This window comes from Balearica regulorum, chromosome 11 (assembly GCF_011004875.1).
Source record: "Balearica regulorum gibbericeps isolate bBalReg1 chromosome 11, bBalReg1.pri, whole genome shotgun sequence".
Lineage (NCBI taxonomy): Eukaryota > Metazoa > Chordata > Aves > Gruiformes > Gruidae > Balearica > Balearica regulorum.
The window spans coordinates 1,839,681-1,856,250 of record NC_046194.1 but is presented as its reverse complement, the minus strand read 5'-3'; the positions used below and the strand labels follow the sequence as shown (position 1 = coordinate 1,856,250).

The 16,570-nt window shown below is 50.5% G+C and overlaps 1 protein-coding gene across 2 annotated transcripts; it reads left to right on the top strand.

Annotated features, from left to right (window-relative positions):
* The first annotated feature begins 3,242 nt into the window (after positions 1–3,242).
* CYSLTR1 (cysteinyl leukotriene receptor 1) lies at positions 3,243–14,459 on the top strand. Of its 2 annotated transcripts, XM_075763018.1 has the most exons (3): positions 3,243–4,970; positions 5,071–5,863; positions 12,492–14,459. In XM_075763018.1, the coding sequence occupies exon 3, from the start codon at positions 12,538–12,540 to the stop codon at positions 13,573–13,575; it is 1,038 nt and encodes a 345-aa protein (XP_075619133.1). In that variant the 5' UTR covers positions 3,243–4,970; positions 5,071–5,863; positions 12,492–12,537; the 3' UTR covers positions 13,576–14,459. The 2 variants fall into 2 exon arrangements, with proteins under 2 accessions (XP_075619133.1, XP_075619132.1); XM_075763017.1 differs by having other exon boundaries at positions 3,243–5,863.
* Positions 14,460–16,570: the final 2,111 nt, after the last annotated feature.

The following is a 16,570-nucleotide window of genomic DNA, read 5'->3' as shown; positions in this document are numbered from 1 at the left end:
GACCTGCATAGACCCTCACACCCAGTTCCAGTCTAAGGGCCAACAAATGCACCTTAGATCTGTCCCGTTCTGGAAAAAAATATTAGAATGATAGAATGCTTTGGACAGATTTTATATAATACAGATTTCACATCAGTTCTAACAAAACCAGGAGAATTAATATAATTTCCCAGCTCCTGATAAATGAAGCCTCTGGGAACAGGAAAACATTCTGCTGCTTCTGCCTGAACACATGACATCCACAAAGCGACACTGAACGTTTCTCATTTCTTGACTGGTATGTCTGCAGTGTGACTTGTGAAATAATGGAGACACAGCTTAAAGAAAGTTATATCTTACCCATCTGCTGAAGCACTCATTTGTTACATGTACAAAACAGGAAGAGGAAGCAGCAATTAGCTCTATCAGGACGGCATCTCCCGACAGCGTGGCTATTCTGTTTATTACAGGTTGACATGTTGGAACCATAAAAAAACCCCAAGGAAATCCAACTTTTCAAATCAGCAGTCCAAAAGCCTTTATAACGTCTTTAACTTTTTTCTAAGGTGGCTAACCACGCAAGGGACCTAGGACGCTAACCTGCAAGACACCAGGAATGCCTGCCTGCCATCAAAGGTAGCAAGACTTGCAGGTGTTCAGCATCTGGTAAAGCCAATCCCATAATGCCTACAGAAAGGTAAAAATTCAAACCTTATCTTTTACAAGCATATATGTAGCGTTCTTGTACGGAGTATGATGAGCTGATTGCGCATGGTCCGGTTCTCATGGCTTGCTGAGGTCCCTCACCTGCCGAACCCCACCAAAAGGACGTCTCTGGTTCCTTGTCTGGAGTTTTGGCTTGAGAAGCCCATCCTTTCATTTTGCACAAGGTGAAAGGATCGGAGCAGGTTAAAGGGTCCCTGAAAGCCCTACTTCCAGAAATTTTCGCTGGCAGAATACCCTGCAATCACAGCTCCCAAAGACCTCTCCAAACCCCGGTGTGAAGGCAAGGTGGATCAGTCTAGGGGAGGGTGGAAGCACACCCAGCTGCAGAACGCCATGAAGCACTTTGGCTGCAGCACCCCAGGGAGGCTGTGGCAGCACGGGCAGCCCCGTACCCGGACTCATATCCATACCCGTACCCGTACCTCTGTGGCGGGGACCACACGCTCTGCTCCGCTTCTCAGAAAAGGCAGCACAATCTCTCACCTTTTGGTTTGCATTTTGAGTGAAAACCACATGAACCTTGTCTTCTTCGATGAAACAGAAACAACATTGTTCCCTGGCTGATGTCTTCTGTCATTTCCCAGATTAGTCACCCATGACCATTACTGCCTCCTTTTGAGAGGAGAGATTTGTGTCTGTGAAAGAATAACATAATTCTCCAAATACTTGGGCTCACAATGATGGGATTGTCTGAATGCTGTCCTTGTGGTCATTTCTGGTAGTAATTTATTTCATTAATCTCAGGACAGCAAGTGCTTTATTCCAAAAAACGCTAACTAGAGACAGTGCTGAAGATGTTCTACCATCTCACCCGGCTTTGCGTCTTCTCAGTCCTCATTTCCACAGCAGCTAGTTAAAAAGGTTGCATTTGCAGTAGGATATGATCAACAGCTTCAAGATCTGAGACCGTGACAAGGGCTGAGGTTTTCTTCACAGAAAGTTCCCCAGCTCCATTCTTCTCCCACAGAAATCAGGGGAACGGGGAGCTTCACTGGTCTCCTATGGCTGGGATGGAGCAGCTTCTCGCAGCTGCCAGTAAGGGCCGCACGTATGAACATCAGTCCTTAAAAAAACAAGTGGAAGACAGGGCCCATGCTGGAACTGTGACATCAGGTCTCTGTGCTGGGTCTGGGAACAAATGGAGACACATCCTGTAGGGTCTAGGTGACAATAAGGGATGGTCCCCTGGAGAAACAGGTTCCACTGGCTGGGGACCCTCTCAGGAACTGTTATAGCGAGAGCAGAGCAGAAAAGAGATTGCCTATCCTTGGCAAGAAGCAGAAATTACTTTTCCAAATAAGGCATCACGTTTGCAAGCTTGATGAAGAAGGAGGGAGGCAGAGGGTACTCTGACTCCGGCCGCTGATACCATCATTTCTTGGTGTGGTGTTCTGCCACCCAAACACACTGACTCAGCCAACCTGGGGCTGACTCTGGGCTCGCCAACGCTCAGAAACGGAGGGGACGGCCCTGACTTTTTTGTTTCAGAATGACTACGGGCTGTCAGGCATCAAGGAATGGAAATTGTTGCATGAAAAAGACTCTTCATCTCCTCCCACACTTGGGCAACACCTTCAAACTTTCCATTTCTCTCCCATCGCTTCGCAATGAAAGTGCCCCCCATACCTGCTAGATCCAGGCCACCATAGCCAGGTGCTCCCTTCATTAACCCACACCAAAAGCTTTCCGTGCCCCATTCCTCCTTTTTTTTCCCCTCCTTTCCTCATGTCCTTCATTTCATCCACATCAAGGGAAGGACGTGCCTGGGGGGATGAGTCCTCCCTCGGCAGAGCACAGGGACCGCAGCTACGCACTTCCCAGCTTGGGGATAGCTCAAGTCCAGCTAAGTCAGAGCAGGCAGAGCTGCGCCCAGGTCTCCATCCCCGATCTCGGGCATCACCATGGTCAGGCTTTTCTGCAGAAAGTGCATCTGGCAGGTGACATCGCCACTAGTCATTCTCCCCCAGTGTCACACAGTCCAGCTTTGAGCAACTATGAGCAAGTCTGAACTGAAGTCAAGATCACCACCCTTTTCACACACGATTCAAAGAGAAACAACCTATTCTAGGAAGTCCCAGGAGAGGAAAGAAACAGCAACGTGTTAAAAAATATGTTTGCTTTATCATGAAATGCTGTTTTTCTGAGTTCTCCTTCTTAAATAGCAGCGTGAAAAGCAGTTACCAAAGCTGAAGAGCTTTTACATTCAGGCAACAAACTATTTAGGTGTTTAGGAAAATTGCTTGAAACTCCAGGAGTAAAGGAAGAAGCAGCCCAGTGCACTGGATTGATATGACATTTATGTCATTTAATGAAGGGCTCAACATCTTGGAGTCTGGTGTCGGGTATTCGGGGTCCAGGAGGAGAAGGCAATGGAGGGTCAGTTGGTGCTACGGGGCAACTTTCCTTAGCCCTAAAGCATGATCAGGCTTTTTCCAGATCTGGATGGTCGCAGACAGATCTCCGAAGCCCGTACCCCTAAATTGTGCCTTATCCGATTGTCCTATGAAAGAGGAATCGGGCTGATTTACAGCCTTATTAAGCACTAACAGAACAAATCTTCAGCCTCCAGATGTCTACCCAGCCATTAAAATTTGTGTTATTGTTAATTAATAATCACCTTTGTATCAGTGAAAATCTTTCCCAGAGGCAAAAAGTATCTTATCTAGGCAAATCCTTCTGGTGAAATACTGAAAGAGCTGATGCCTCCGACACTCATGCTCGCACAGAGATCTGCTGACATACGGGAAGTGCCAGCATCAGCATCAGCAAGGTGGCTGTGAACATCTGCTGCATCACTCGCTTTCTAAAGTGCTCTGAAACTCCCAGTGCAGAGAGTCTGCAGACCCACGGCTGGTTCCTCCCCTCCGCATGTGTGTGTGTGTCTTATTAACGTAGCTAAACGACCCCTTCCAAAATGTGTCTGGTTCCCGAGTATAGCTAGAATTCAAATTGTTACTTAATTAGCCCAGACTTCCAGCGACTTTGAAGGAGGGCAAAGAAATTGCTTTATGCCACGTTAGAAGTGAAATGACAGGTTATGGCTATCCTCACCCAGCCCCAAATCCTGAAGTGCAGCCCTCCTCCCCTTGCTGACCTCCATCCCTCCCCCCAAACACCCTACAACTCTCTTCTTCCCTCTTTCTCCCTTTATCTCCAGCCTTCATCCCGTCCCCACCTCCACCATGCAAGTTTTCAGGGATTTCCCTCCTCTTTCAGACTGTCGCTGCCTTGTGTCTTTTTGCACGTCTCACCTCCTGTAGTTTTCTTTTTGCCTGCCACTCCCCCCCTCATCCTCCTCTGCGTTATGTTCCTCTGAATTTAGTTTCTTACCTTTTCTCCAGCCCCTGTGCCTTTGGGCTCCCGTGTCTGAGCAGGATCTCTCCCCGCAGGACACAAGCGTGCTCTCAGGTGCCGCACTAGACAAAACCACCCTTGATCCTGCCACCTTCTCCTAATCACTCCCCATGCTTTTGCCACAGCGCACCCACACCTCAGACCCCAGTCTCGCCCCTCGTGACCCACGCTCAGCCTCCAAGAACAGGTTCTCACACTCCACATCATGAACCTAAAGGTCTTCCTGAAGCCTCCCCATCCCCGTAGTCCTGCCCAGGCTAATTCTGCTCGGGAGAGGTAATGTGTAACCTCATTCTCCAGACCTGATGAGGATCACTTTGTGGGGGTCTTCTTCACCCCTACTTCTCTGGCAATGCATCCAGGGGCTCCTTTGGGGATTCCTCCCCTTTCCTTGCCCTCCTCTGGGTATCTCCCCTGCCCACGCCTGGCCTTTATACATGCATGTTCCTGCTGCCATCTCCTCCATCCTTTGCACTGCCCCCTCCCAGTTCCTTGTCTAATCTACCCTGTAGCATCTTCTTGAGACTGTGAATTGTCAGTCCCCATGGCATGTTATCTCAGTTTGAACTTACAGGAAACCTCTAACAAACCAAGCAGAGGAAGAAGAGCAAGGAGGTGACCTTATGTGGTGTGCCAGGGACACCACACTGATGACATTTCCCACTGTGTCTTCTGCCCAAACCGGGGGCAGCTTGGCCTGTCCCACCAAGCAGTGATGGCTGTCCTCAGGGATGGTCACCCACGGCCAAGGAGATCTGCTTTGTCCTCTCCTCGTGTGCTGCGGATCCATCCTTTCCCTGGAATGTGGAGGTCCCCATGGTGCATGGAGGTGTCACGGTCAGCCACCCTCCAGCCAGCCGTCCTGGAGAACAAAAGGTTTCATCCAGCTCCTCACAGTGCGAATATATTCAGTGAGTACCCCACTCCTGCCCTGATTATCATACCTGGCCCCATCAGATACCACGTGTCTTTTTGGCCTCGTATCAGAGCTGCAGTTTGATGTCCTCTTAGGAGTCTGGTGACGAAACACATCTGGAACATCAGCTTCCTTGATCCTACACCAACCTCAGTCTGACCTTGCAACTAGAAATCTTCCTGTTCTTCAGAGTAAAGGGCAGAAAAGAAAAGAAAAAGGAACAGCAAAAAAAGGAGAAGGAATAACAAAACTGAGTAGCAAAAAGCAGAAGGAATAGCAAAAAAAAAAGGTACCAAAAAAGCAGAAGGAATGGCAGAGTGGAGTAATATCAAATTGTGCACCACAACAAAAGCAAACTCCAGAACTGGCTTCACAGCGTAGGAGATTGCAGGTGGTGCAATGGGTTGCCCAGTCTTGGAGGCTCTTGGACCTTCAAGACCATGTGGGATAAAGCCCTGAGCAACCTGGCCTGACCTGGTTGAGCAGGAGGTCGGACTAGAGATCTCCCCTCTAGCCTGAATTATCCCATGATTTGTCTGTTCCTAATACGCTGCCAAGTGGCTCCTGGGAGACAGGCAGGATCTTCTGTGCGCGGGGTGGGTGAGGAAGGCAGGGAAGGCTCTTAGGAGGGGCAGGTGGATGAGGTGTACTTACTTCTCACACACCTTCACTGTTCATAGGCAGTGGTGCAAAAGAGGAACTGCCATCTCCACAGCGCCATGGCTTTGTCTGCAAAGCAACTCTGCACATTCTGGGTTTGACAGCAGAACAATTTTCTGGAACACACCAGGGTGGAAGAGGTGCAAGCAAAAAAAGAAAGAAAAGACCTGGCCTTGCAGCTGGAGGAAGCAGGCACAGCTGCAACGCTCGGTACTGCGAAACCTCCAGGTGGGTCTGTAATGGGTCTGTAATTCCAGTGCCAGGGGCACGAGGGCTTTGTCATTGTGTTCAGCCCATCTCCAAGCCTTTGTTTGCTCCGGTGATGTAAAACAGTGAAGAAGGGACAATAAGAGCACGGTGAGTAGCAGCTTGCAGTGACACTTAAAACACACAAGTACAAAAGCAAAACGGCGCAGCCCAGGCACAACCTGCCATCACGCAGTCTCCAAAGAGACCCTCATCCACCTACCTCTCGCGAGAGCAGACTCCAGCGTACTGTTGACCTTGTTTGTCATTCACTCCTAGAGAGCAATAACAAGTTTATTGACATGGTGGCATTTATTTCCTTCTAAACCATTCATTTAAAAGGTTTCAGGTGGCAAAATGTGTGATTAGTGCCCTCCAGCCGCTGCTCAGCTCTGCACCCTTCCAGCTCTTGCAGCACAGCGCCTGGATGTCATCTCTGTGCCTCAGCGCTGGAATGGGGCCACGGCTGGCCCTTTGCACCCGTGCGGCTCCGGGTTCACCTTGCTGGCCCCGTTCCCTGCCCAGGCCAAGGCTCTGGCACCCACCCAGCTGACACTGCCCCGGGATCTGCTCCCTGTGAATGAGGAAAGGAGGGTTTGGGAAGTCCCGGGGCTTGAACGTCACTGCCCAACCATCGGTAGGGGGTTTTTAAATGTTATCACCCACTGTTGTGGCAGAAGGGAAGATGCAGAAACAGCCTATAAGAAAGCAAAGAGCTGGAGGAACATCATGAGCAATGCTTGTGCTGAGCCCTTCCCTCCGGAAAGAGCCACGGGTCGTGCTGACCCACACGCAGGGACAACGGGGTCCGAGGGGCTCACGTGGGAGGCAGGGCTGGAAAGAACCGCTCTCCCTCTCCCCGCACGCCGTCCTCCCCGGCTGGCCCCTTACACTGTGGTGGGATCCCACCCATGCCAAATGGGGGGAGCAAGCCCTATAGCGGGAATGTTTCCTTCCTACACTGAGCACTCCTAAATAACAGCGTGGGATGTCCTGCTGAGCAGAAAACGGGCCGTGGGCAGGAGCAGCCTCGGGGACCCTCGCACGGGGACACGGACGGACAAGGAGGGGTTCCCTCACACGACCTTCATACCCCAGAGGTGCCGTGGGAACAGGGGGACGTGAAGAGACGTACGTCCCATGAGCAGAGAGCAGCATTGACAGGATCTCTTGGTTACTATAAATTTTTTTGTGCCTGACACTTTGGAAGTTAATCCTTAATTCCAAGGAAATGTATTTACTCAGTGTTGCTATTTCCCACGAGAAGCTAAAGCTTAATATTAGAGTTACTACTAGAGTACAGCTGGGATCGCATGGAAGAAAGTCACCTTTCCAGGTCCCAGATGAGTGTCCGAGCTGTTCCTCGGCCACCGCAGCGGCTCTGCATGACCCCCCCATTCCAAGGCAGGGCTGGCGGAGAGCTGTGTTCCTCCTCGTCCCCTGCACGGACACGGGGTCTGCAGGGCTGACGATGCTGCAGGGACAGCCCCGACAGTTCTGCTGGTGTCAATGGCCAAGGTCACCTCGGCTGTACCTTTGGGAACCTCGACTCTGCAGAAGGCAGGGTGATGACACCACTTCCAGGACAGTGTAGGGGCAAAGCTTTCCCGAGTGCAGGAAAAATCTCTTTTGGTGCGTATGTTGGTCCAGTGCAACCATAGTCAGCACCGAGCACGTTTGCACGTGATCTCCCATTTCGTGTTTTGAACAGGTGAGCAGCAAAGTGCTTGGAGGCTCGTCAGCGTGTGGGTGGGGATTTTTCAGTAGCTGACTTGCCATCAGGTGAAAAGATCTGCCTCCAGAAGTGCAATTTCTCCGTGCACAGCAACGAGCCAAGCGCACCGGGGGTTTTACTGGGGCACCTGCCAGTCCCGCTGCTGGTGCGCAGCCGAGGTTGCCTCATTTGCTCGTGCCCCCCTGTGATGCTGTTAAGCTACCACTGTTTCCCAGTCGTGTCCTTCACCACTTTGGATCCCATCTGGGGAGACCGTGCAACCAGCCTGGCTGTCCTCACCCAGCTAGAGAACGTGCAGGTCTGCGGCAGCTCCGAAACCAGCCGTCAAAAACGGAGCCGGGCCAGAAAAAATGGCTCAAAATTCGGCCAAGCGGCCACCCAACCACGCAGCACCACGTAAAAGCTGTGGCCATGCAGGAGCACCTGGGTCACCTGCCCACTGGAGAGGAGCTGGACTGGGCAGCTGGGGACACCAGCACCAGACGGGTCTCGGGAACCAGGGAGGCACATGGGGACAGAGGTCTTCCCAGCCACTTATCCCGACAGGGCCGTCTTAGATGCTACAGTCGGTGCAAATCGGAGCCGTCCCCACCATAGACAAAAGCTTCCCCCCCAAAAAGCCTTTCCCATCTCCCCCGGAGGCGGCGGCAGCTCTGCAGCAGCCGGGAGGAAACGAAAACCGGCCGGTTGCCCCAGCCGCGATGCCTGCAGCCCCGCCATGACCGGGGGGAACGGGGCGGGGGGGAGCGGGGCACACCAGTGTTCCCCCCGAGGGAAGCCGGGAGGGGGCGGCCGGGGGACCCGGGGCTGGGGGACCCGCTGGGGGCCGGGGCGGGGCGGGGGCGGGGCGGGCCGGGCCGCGCTTTAAGGGCGGCGGAGGGGCGGCCGGGGCAGAGCTGCGCGCCCGGCTCCGCTCCGGTAAGTGCTGCGCGGGACTGGGACGGGGACTGGGACGGGGACTGGGACTGGACGCACGGGCCGGGCTCTGCCCCGGAGCCCCCCCCCCCCCTCCCCGGAGCCGCGGTGTCTCGGCTGCAGGGAGCAGTTCGCAGCCGGGTTTGCGGAGCTCGGTCGTAGCGCTTCGTCTTGCTGAGCTGGGTCGTTAATTCGCGTCCGCTGCTTGCTTCGGTTGCTGGTTCCGCTCCCGGTTCGCAGAGCGGGCTCCGCGCCCCCGGCACGGCCGGTTGGGTGCGGTGCGTTGGGTGTTCCTGCGCCTCTGCCACCAAACGCCGAGCGTTCTGCAGACGGGGATGCTTCGCACCTGAGCTTGAGCCCACTGGCGGCATCTTCTGTGGTGGTGTGCTTTTTGGGCGTGTAGTTAAATTTAGTGTAATCTACTTCTGAGCAACTGGAAGCGCGGCTGCGCTGCGTGAGACTGGGAGAGCTGCAGTTGTTTGGGGTGCTTGTCTCGGCCATCGCTGCTCCCTCTCGCTTGTGTACGTTTGTAATTAGCTGAATTCGCCAGCACATAAATAAATGGTTCAGTGAACCATGGTTATACAAATAAATAGCGGCACAAATTAGATTTGTCTTCAGTTCGTTATGCAAACTTGGCCTAAAGTCTCAGCTAGGAAATGGTGTTTTGTGGGGTTTTCTTGGTTTTTTTAAAGCTACAATTCCAGATGTGGAGCTCTGTTATACTGTAGCAGTCTGCATCAATGTTTTAATTCTCAGTTTTCCTCTTTGTTACAAAAGACACTTTAAGTGACATCCAGAAATATGAGAGGTGACAGGTCTTGATCTCTTTGAGACAAATACTTCTCATGGTTGTTTACTATCTGCTAATGTCTGTACAAGCAGCAGCTGAAAGACTGAAATTTATTCCCCAAAGGAGGCAAAAAGTTTACAAACCAGCTCAGTACCACTTGAGAAGTGCACAAATAGGCACAGAGATTAAATAAGGAAGTTTATCTAATGCGCAAATGGTGGGCTGAGGCATTTACCACTATCTCTTGGTGATCTCTTTGAGAGGATAGCTGAACTGGCCGAAGGGAAGAGAAATCAGCTGTACCTTCTGCAGATGCACACAGCTAGTGCTGTCAAAGGCACGTGGGAACCTGACCCGCAACCTGGGAGATGCAGGTTCTGCCCAGCGCTCCTGTGCATCTCTTCATCCGCGGTCTCTCCCTTCTCGGGGCGTTACATCGCATCACTGCTTTTAGGCAAAATGTCTTTGTTTACCCACTGGCTTCGCCGTGCGGTCGGTCCCGCGTTCTGCTCCTTCGTGCTGATCGTAACTGGAGGTGCAGGCAGGTGGAAAAAGAGCCTCAGTGTGTACAAGAGATCATTCCAGCCTCTTAATTTCAAACATCTTGGCTGTGTTTTCTTTTTAATGTCTGAGAAAGAACTGATATAAGATGCCTTAGTAAGTAGAGAGATTTTATCTATGTGAGTTTTCATGAGATAATTGAGCTGCTAATCGCGATGTGCTTGTACGGGGCATAGCACGGCGGGGTTTTGCTCGGCAGGTCTGTTTGCTAGGCGTTAACGCAGCAATAAGAGTGTAACGGTAGTAAGAGCTGCAGCACCTGCATCACGTTATCTTGACAGATAAAAACAAGGAATGGGGATCATGCAGCTCTTTTCAGAGAATATTGTACCGCCCGCCACTCCCAAGCAGTTGGTTAAAACCAGACCAGTGTTACTGCAAACTTAATTTTTGCCCTATCGTGGAGATTTTCAAATGTTATTGGAGTGCTGCTCTTTTCGTACCTGGACCCTCAGGTCTGAAGACCCCGGCCAAGCGAGGATGCCAGTGGTGTGGGCTGAAGGCCGGATCTCTCGGCATCTCCCAGGGGACCCAGGGCTCGCTGCGCTCCGCACCGCGGCAGCAGCTCCGTGGTGCTGGCTGGCCCTCGCAGAGGAGGGGCGGCTGGAGCCCCGAAAGGCTGGTGGGCGGCTGGAGCCCCGAAAGGCTGGTGGGGCGGTTTCTGGTGTTCAGACCCACTCTGGGGTTTCCATCGGGCGGAGTCCAGACTCCTCCAAGCTGGGGCTGAGATCTGGGTTCTGCCGTAGCCAGAACCGGGCTGCCGAGACAGGGAGAGGACACGGCTGCACGCTCCCTGCCTGCCTCGTTAACAGGTTATCTGTAATGAGCACAGCTAGATAAGCTTCACCTATGCAAGCTACGGTGAGCGCTGAAGTACAATGTACTGATCTAGGGCTTTTGGCAGAGCCCTGTTGAGTCTTGGCTGCCTCTTCTGGCCACAGACCTCTGTGCAGTTGCACGGTCTGTCGCTCACACACTCCTCCGTGCCCACAAATAGCCCAAGGGGGAAAAAAAACCCCATCCTCTCTTGTGTCAGGTTTTCCCTTCTCTTCTATCTGTGCCACCTCGCTAGTATCTGTTGAGCTTTAATGTATTTTGTGTGTTGCAGGTAATGAAAGGATTGTTTTAAGAGCATAAACTCCCAAATAGCTGAAACTTGACTGAAACCTGGAAGCCTTGAGCATCCTGGTGTGGTTCTGAATTCCCAGTATATCCTGGAGAGAGGGAGACTGGGGGAATCTTACTGTAATGCTGCCAGGCTATTTTTATGAATGAAAACATGTACCATTTATCATCAGTTTTGAGCACATAGATAGTGTGGGTTCTCAGTTGTTCTCATCCCAGCTGTTGCTTCCATCGTTGTTTTTGTTCAAGTCCTGTTATTTCGGTCGGGGTGTATCCTGCGGTTCTGATTGTCGGGGCTTTATGTCATCTCAGACTGCAGGTGAGGTTCTGTGTCTGAACCATTAGAAGTTGAAAAGGAACAGGGAAAATACGTAAGTGTGTATTTTCCTCTCACTTCAGGATGACCCAAATTAAGAGTGTCATGCCTTGTGGCACTCAAATGCCAAAAGGAAACAGTAAAATTTTCATGACAGAGAGGCTGAGCCAATCCAAAACCCTCCCTGGCTGTAGAGTCTGACTGCTCTGGAGAGCCCTGGACCTGCTAACGTAAATCAAAGCAACGTGCAAAAGCAAGCCCAGGAAGAAACCCTTTGCTGGGGAGTTACCTCGACAGTGCCGGTGTCTCCAGACCAAGAGGTTTGTTCTCCGACATGAGCCTCCCTGCGGCTTCCCGCCCCATCTGCTGGGTGTTGCAGCAGCATCTCTGTTCGGGCAGTGCCAGGGAAACCAGAGCCCTGCAGCATCCTCTGCGCTACAGCGATCCTTCCTGTTCATCAGATATATAATAGGCGGTATCTTTTCCAAAGTTGGTAATTACACGTATTTATTAGCATAGCAAGCTTAAAAAAATGCTGCTACCTGTGAGTAGAGGAGAGTGATGCAGAGTTTGGGGAGCTGACAAATGTCTGGTCGTGCACTGAGCAGCCGCTGGCTTGGCATCATCTTCCACCTTCTGTGCAAAGGATTTGAGGTTTTTTAATTGTTTGTTTTTTTTAACTGGAGAAAGGCTTGTTTGACCACATCCTCTACTGTTTCGGAAACCTTCTTGCGGTGACCCGTCCTTACGCAGGCAGGGAGGTGGCATGCGGAGAGGCGGGACTGAACAGTCGTTAGGAACCAGTTCAGATGTTAAATTGCATAGAGCTGTTGCCACCTGTCTGGTTCCTCTCCGCTGTTTAATGAGTAGCTACCTTAGTTTGCAGGGGACTGAGAGATTTTTTGGTAATTTAGTGGAAGAAGGATGCCGCCAGTCCTGAGAACTTGTGAAAATGTGCCCTCATCTTTACATCACCAGTTGTTGGCACCAGGTTAAGAACGGTGGCTGTAGTGGATAGTTACAATAACACGGATCTGTGCAGATCCACATCCCTAGCACTTCTCTCCTGTACAAAAGAGATGGTGGGTTTTCCCTCCTTTTTAATAATAGCATTTTATTTTCATGTGCTGCTTTACATAACTCACCTGAGGTTTTTAATCCTTAGGCTTGACATTCATCGCCAGGTGGAATTGGTGCCTCGGCCAGGCAACATGACGGCGCTGTTTGATAACCTGTCATGTCACCACTCCATTCACGACTTCCGAAACCGAGTCTACTCCACGCTCTACTCCATGATCAGCATTATGGGCTTTGTTGGCAACGGCGTTGTGCTGTACGTCCTCATAAAAACGTACCGGCAGAAGACGGCCTTCCAGGTGTACATGCTGAACCTCGCCATGTCCGACTTCCTCTGCGTGTGCACCCTGCCCCTGCGTGTCATCTACTACGTCCACAAAGGGAACTGGTTCTTCGGTGACTTCTTATGCAGGATCAGTTCATACGCGTTGTACGTCAACCTGTATTGCAGCATTTTTTTCATGACTGCAATGAGCTTCTTCCGTTGCATAGCCATTGTTTTTCCAGTCCAGAACATCAATCTGGTAACAGAGAAGAAGGCTAAATTTGTCTGCGTTGGCATCTGGATCTTTGTCACCCTGACAAGTGCTCCCTTTCTGCTAAACGGGACATACCAATATGACAACAAGACCAAGTGCTTTGAACCCCCAGAAGACCGTCAGAAGACAAATCTAGTCGTGATCCTGGATTTCATTGCCCTATTCGTGGGTTTCATTCTCCCCTTTGTTGTCATAACTATCTGCTACACCATGATCATAAGGACCTTACTGAAAAATTCCTTGAAGAAGAACCAGGCTAACCGCAAGAAGGCGGTCTGGATGATCATCATCGTGACGGCCACCTTCCTGGTCAGCTTCACCCCATACCACATTCTGCGTACGGTCCACCTCCACGTCCTGCGGCTGAAGAACGCCACCTGCGAGGACGCCATATACCTGCAGAAATCAGTCGTGGTAACACTCCCCTTGGCAGCTGCCAACTGCTGCTTTGATCCTCTTCTCTATTTCTTCTCAGGGGGCAACTTTCGGAAAAGACTGACCACATTTAGGAAGGCTTCTTCCTCCAGCTTAACGCAAGCCTTCAGGAAAAAGTTCTCCATAAAAGAGAAAGATGAGGAACCTTTTGGAGGAAGCCATAGGGAGGATGGAAAAGCATCTGTGGCCCCTTCATAAGGGGGCCAGACCTTCCCCTAAGATCTCAGATAGGCAACGGAGATCTCGGAACTCTTCCAGGAGATGCGATGGAGGCTCGCAAGCCTTCGTTGCAATTGGATATGTCAAAATAACGGTGGATGGTCCCTGATTTTTGCAGCTTGGTGGTACAGCTGCCGCTGGGAATGGCCAGCCCCTTCCCCAGGAGCACTGCTCGGGCACGCACAGCCACTTAGCGTGGAGGAGCCAGCACCAGAAAACTGTTGTTTATGTGAGTTTATCACCAGATCAAACTCTTCAAAGCCTGTGTTTGGGCATTTGCTTAGTTTAACAACTCTACAAAGAGTGTTAATTCTCCGAGTCAGTGGGAGATGTAAACACCGTGTTTGCTGTACGCGGAGCTCGGGGGAGCCACTGACCAATAAAGAGGGCAGGCTTTTCATTCAGTCTTCAAACAGCTGCTAAATTACTTACACAGCAGAGGCCAGGATAAGTCCTGCCCTGCTCCCAGCTGCTTCTGCTTTGCATTTTGTTTTTTTCAGCCTAATTATGTGTGTAAGACTTGCAGGGTTGGAGCCCGGGTCTGCAAATCCCGGAGCTCGGGCTTGAGCCCCTCTCCCACCCCGAACAAGCAGCTCTCCGGGCGTGCTCTTGTGGGCAGTGGATCTGCCAGCGTTTTCTGAATTTCTAGAAAAATCTTGCTTGTGGGAGCAGATTTTAAAATTGTGGTATCCTAGTGTGCATTTGAAATTTGCTTCAATGGGACTGGTCCCGTAAGCGATGGCTGCAGGATCTGGATTATCACTCCGGTTCTTTGGAGACTTTACCTAAAAGTAGAGCTCTGGGTGCTCAGAGTCCAGTGCAGGACCAGGTCTGCCTTTCTGAACTACTGACTGAGGGGTTTTTTTTTTAAAAAAAAAAAAAAATTAAAAAAATGAACGCATAAGTCCTTTTTAAAAATAGCCATATATGATATTTGTTCCTGTTCAAAAGTGTTCACCTTGCTCCTACCTTGCAGAAAAGAGACGACCCAAGGGCCTGGGAAAGATCTCTAGGAAGACCTGGAGATCAAGAGTCTGAGACAGGAGTGAATTTTATTTTGAGTACAGCATGATGAAAAACCAGATTGGGCTATGCTTCTTATATAAAGAAAAACTTCAAAACTTTGGACAGAAGGAAATATTCCTGTGGTTTTCCAGTGAACCACAGAACTGCAGCACTGCCTGCCTTTTGCTGGAGCAAAGCCCAGCCCGATGTGCGTGATACATTCAGAGAGAAATAGTAATTCTTGTAGAGTTAAGACTCTTAATTGGCAAAGTGATTGATAAATGGATATGTTCTGATATGGTATTTGTGAAGTTACTTGATGTTATATCTTAAATAAAGAAAATGGGTTTAATATGGTGGAATAAGAGTGAACAAAAGGAGTTTGGCTTGGGGGCAGAGGTCTGCTTGAGCAATTATCTTTACAGATACGCAGGAGAGCGTAAGTTCACTCTTTACACCATGGTCTGCATCTCCCTGGCCAGCAAAAGGCACTTAAAAAAGCAAATTCACCTGCAGGACAGCTTATGGGTGTGAATTTTCAACAAGATCCGAAACACCTTTTGAAGACCGTAAGGATCCGTAGGGTGGAAGCGGGCGGAAAGCCGCTCGCGTAGAGGAGCGTACAGTTCCCCCTGAAGCCGTGCGAGGGCAGAGCTCGTAGTTCAGCGCCAGAACCGCAGGTCGCTTTGAGAAAGCGTCTGTAAGGGCAGAGCTGGCTAAAACCTCTCCTCAGGGGTCAGCGTTGAGTGTTACAGCTGTGTCTCAAAGCATTAAAGGCGTCGTGCAACTGTAAGTAGAAATTGTTGTGGAAAACTGCATTTCAGGATATGTAGAAATAATGTGCATGTTCTAGACTTTAAAATATTGTACAGTAAAGCTATGTGTATGTGTGTTTGTGCTGCAAAGCATTCTTATTGTACCTGAGATCTTTTTTTTCCATTTTATCTTTTTTTTGAGACAATGGTTATGGCAAGAGGAATGGTAGGTTTTTGTACAATAGGAAAGACTATTTAAAAAGATTACTGAAAATTAAATTAAAATGTTACAAGTTAAACTTTGACAATTACTGTTTTCTGTGTATTATTTTAAAGTCTCTGTGTATGGATTTTTCCCTACAATGTGGGGTTTTTTTATCTACACTCAGGGCACTGTCTGGGGCTGCTGGTGGGGACCTGTCAGAGCCAAACCACTTCTACCGAGACCCCAGCTGCCATCAGGTCTGGCAGAGGTGGAGCACACCAACAAACGGCAGCTGGGACCTCGCTAAATCTGTATTTAGGGATGGAAAATGCTTGCAAGGCACTTGGAGGGAAGTGATGCTTTGGGTGTCGACGATGTATTTGGGTGTCGTGTGCAGTTGCCTATTGTACAGAGGTTTCTGTACGGAAAAAGTCTGCTGAGAGTGATATTTTTCTATTTGTGTTTTCCAAAAATACATCTAGGATCCGCAAAGTGTTTTTTAGTTATAAAACTCCAGCCTGCAGTGGTGAGGAGGGAGCTTTGCCATCGGCTCGGCAGAAATTGGGTCTCGCCAGCCCCAGGCGAGAGGAGAGGCGAGGGCAGCCGTCCCCTCCGGTGGCAAAATGCCACCTTGGCAGCAAACGCTGACCAGGTTTTGCTCAGGAATAGGGACCCGGAGAGAAATACGTGGCAAGAAACAGGACCCGTTCCCGTGGTGAGGCGAGTTAGAAATTGCGGCGTTTGTACGGGCTGTACAAGTGAGAGGAGGGGGATGCGGGACGAAGGGCCATCCTGGTGCAGTGTTGGTCAGAAATGCCTAAAAAAGGAAAGCGAGGGGTTGTTTCTTGCTTGAAACAGGACTTTTTTTTTTCCTGCTGCATGGCTGCAATTTCTGGTACAAGAGTGTCCCCTAGTGCTGAGAGATCCTGCAGCCGCTGCCTGTCGCCTAACGAGGTTTCTTCTCGTCAGTAGTCCAGTCTCAGCTCCTACCTGCACCCTTGTCCCCTTC

What these genes read in the sequence shown, in the direction of transcription:
- CYSLTR1 (XM_075763018.1), top strand. Translation starts at nt 12,538, where the DNA reads ATGACGGCGCTGTTTGATAACCTGTCATGTCACCACTCCATTCACGAC.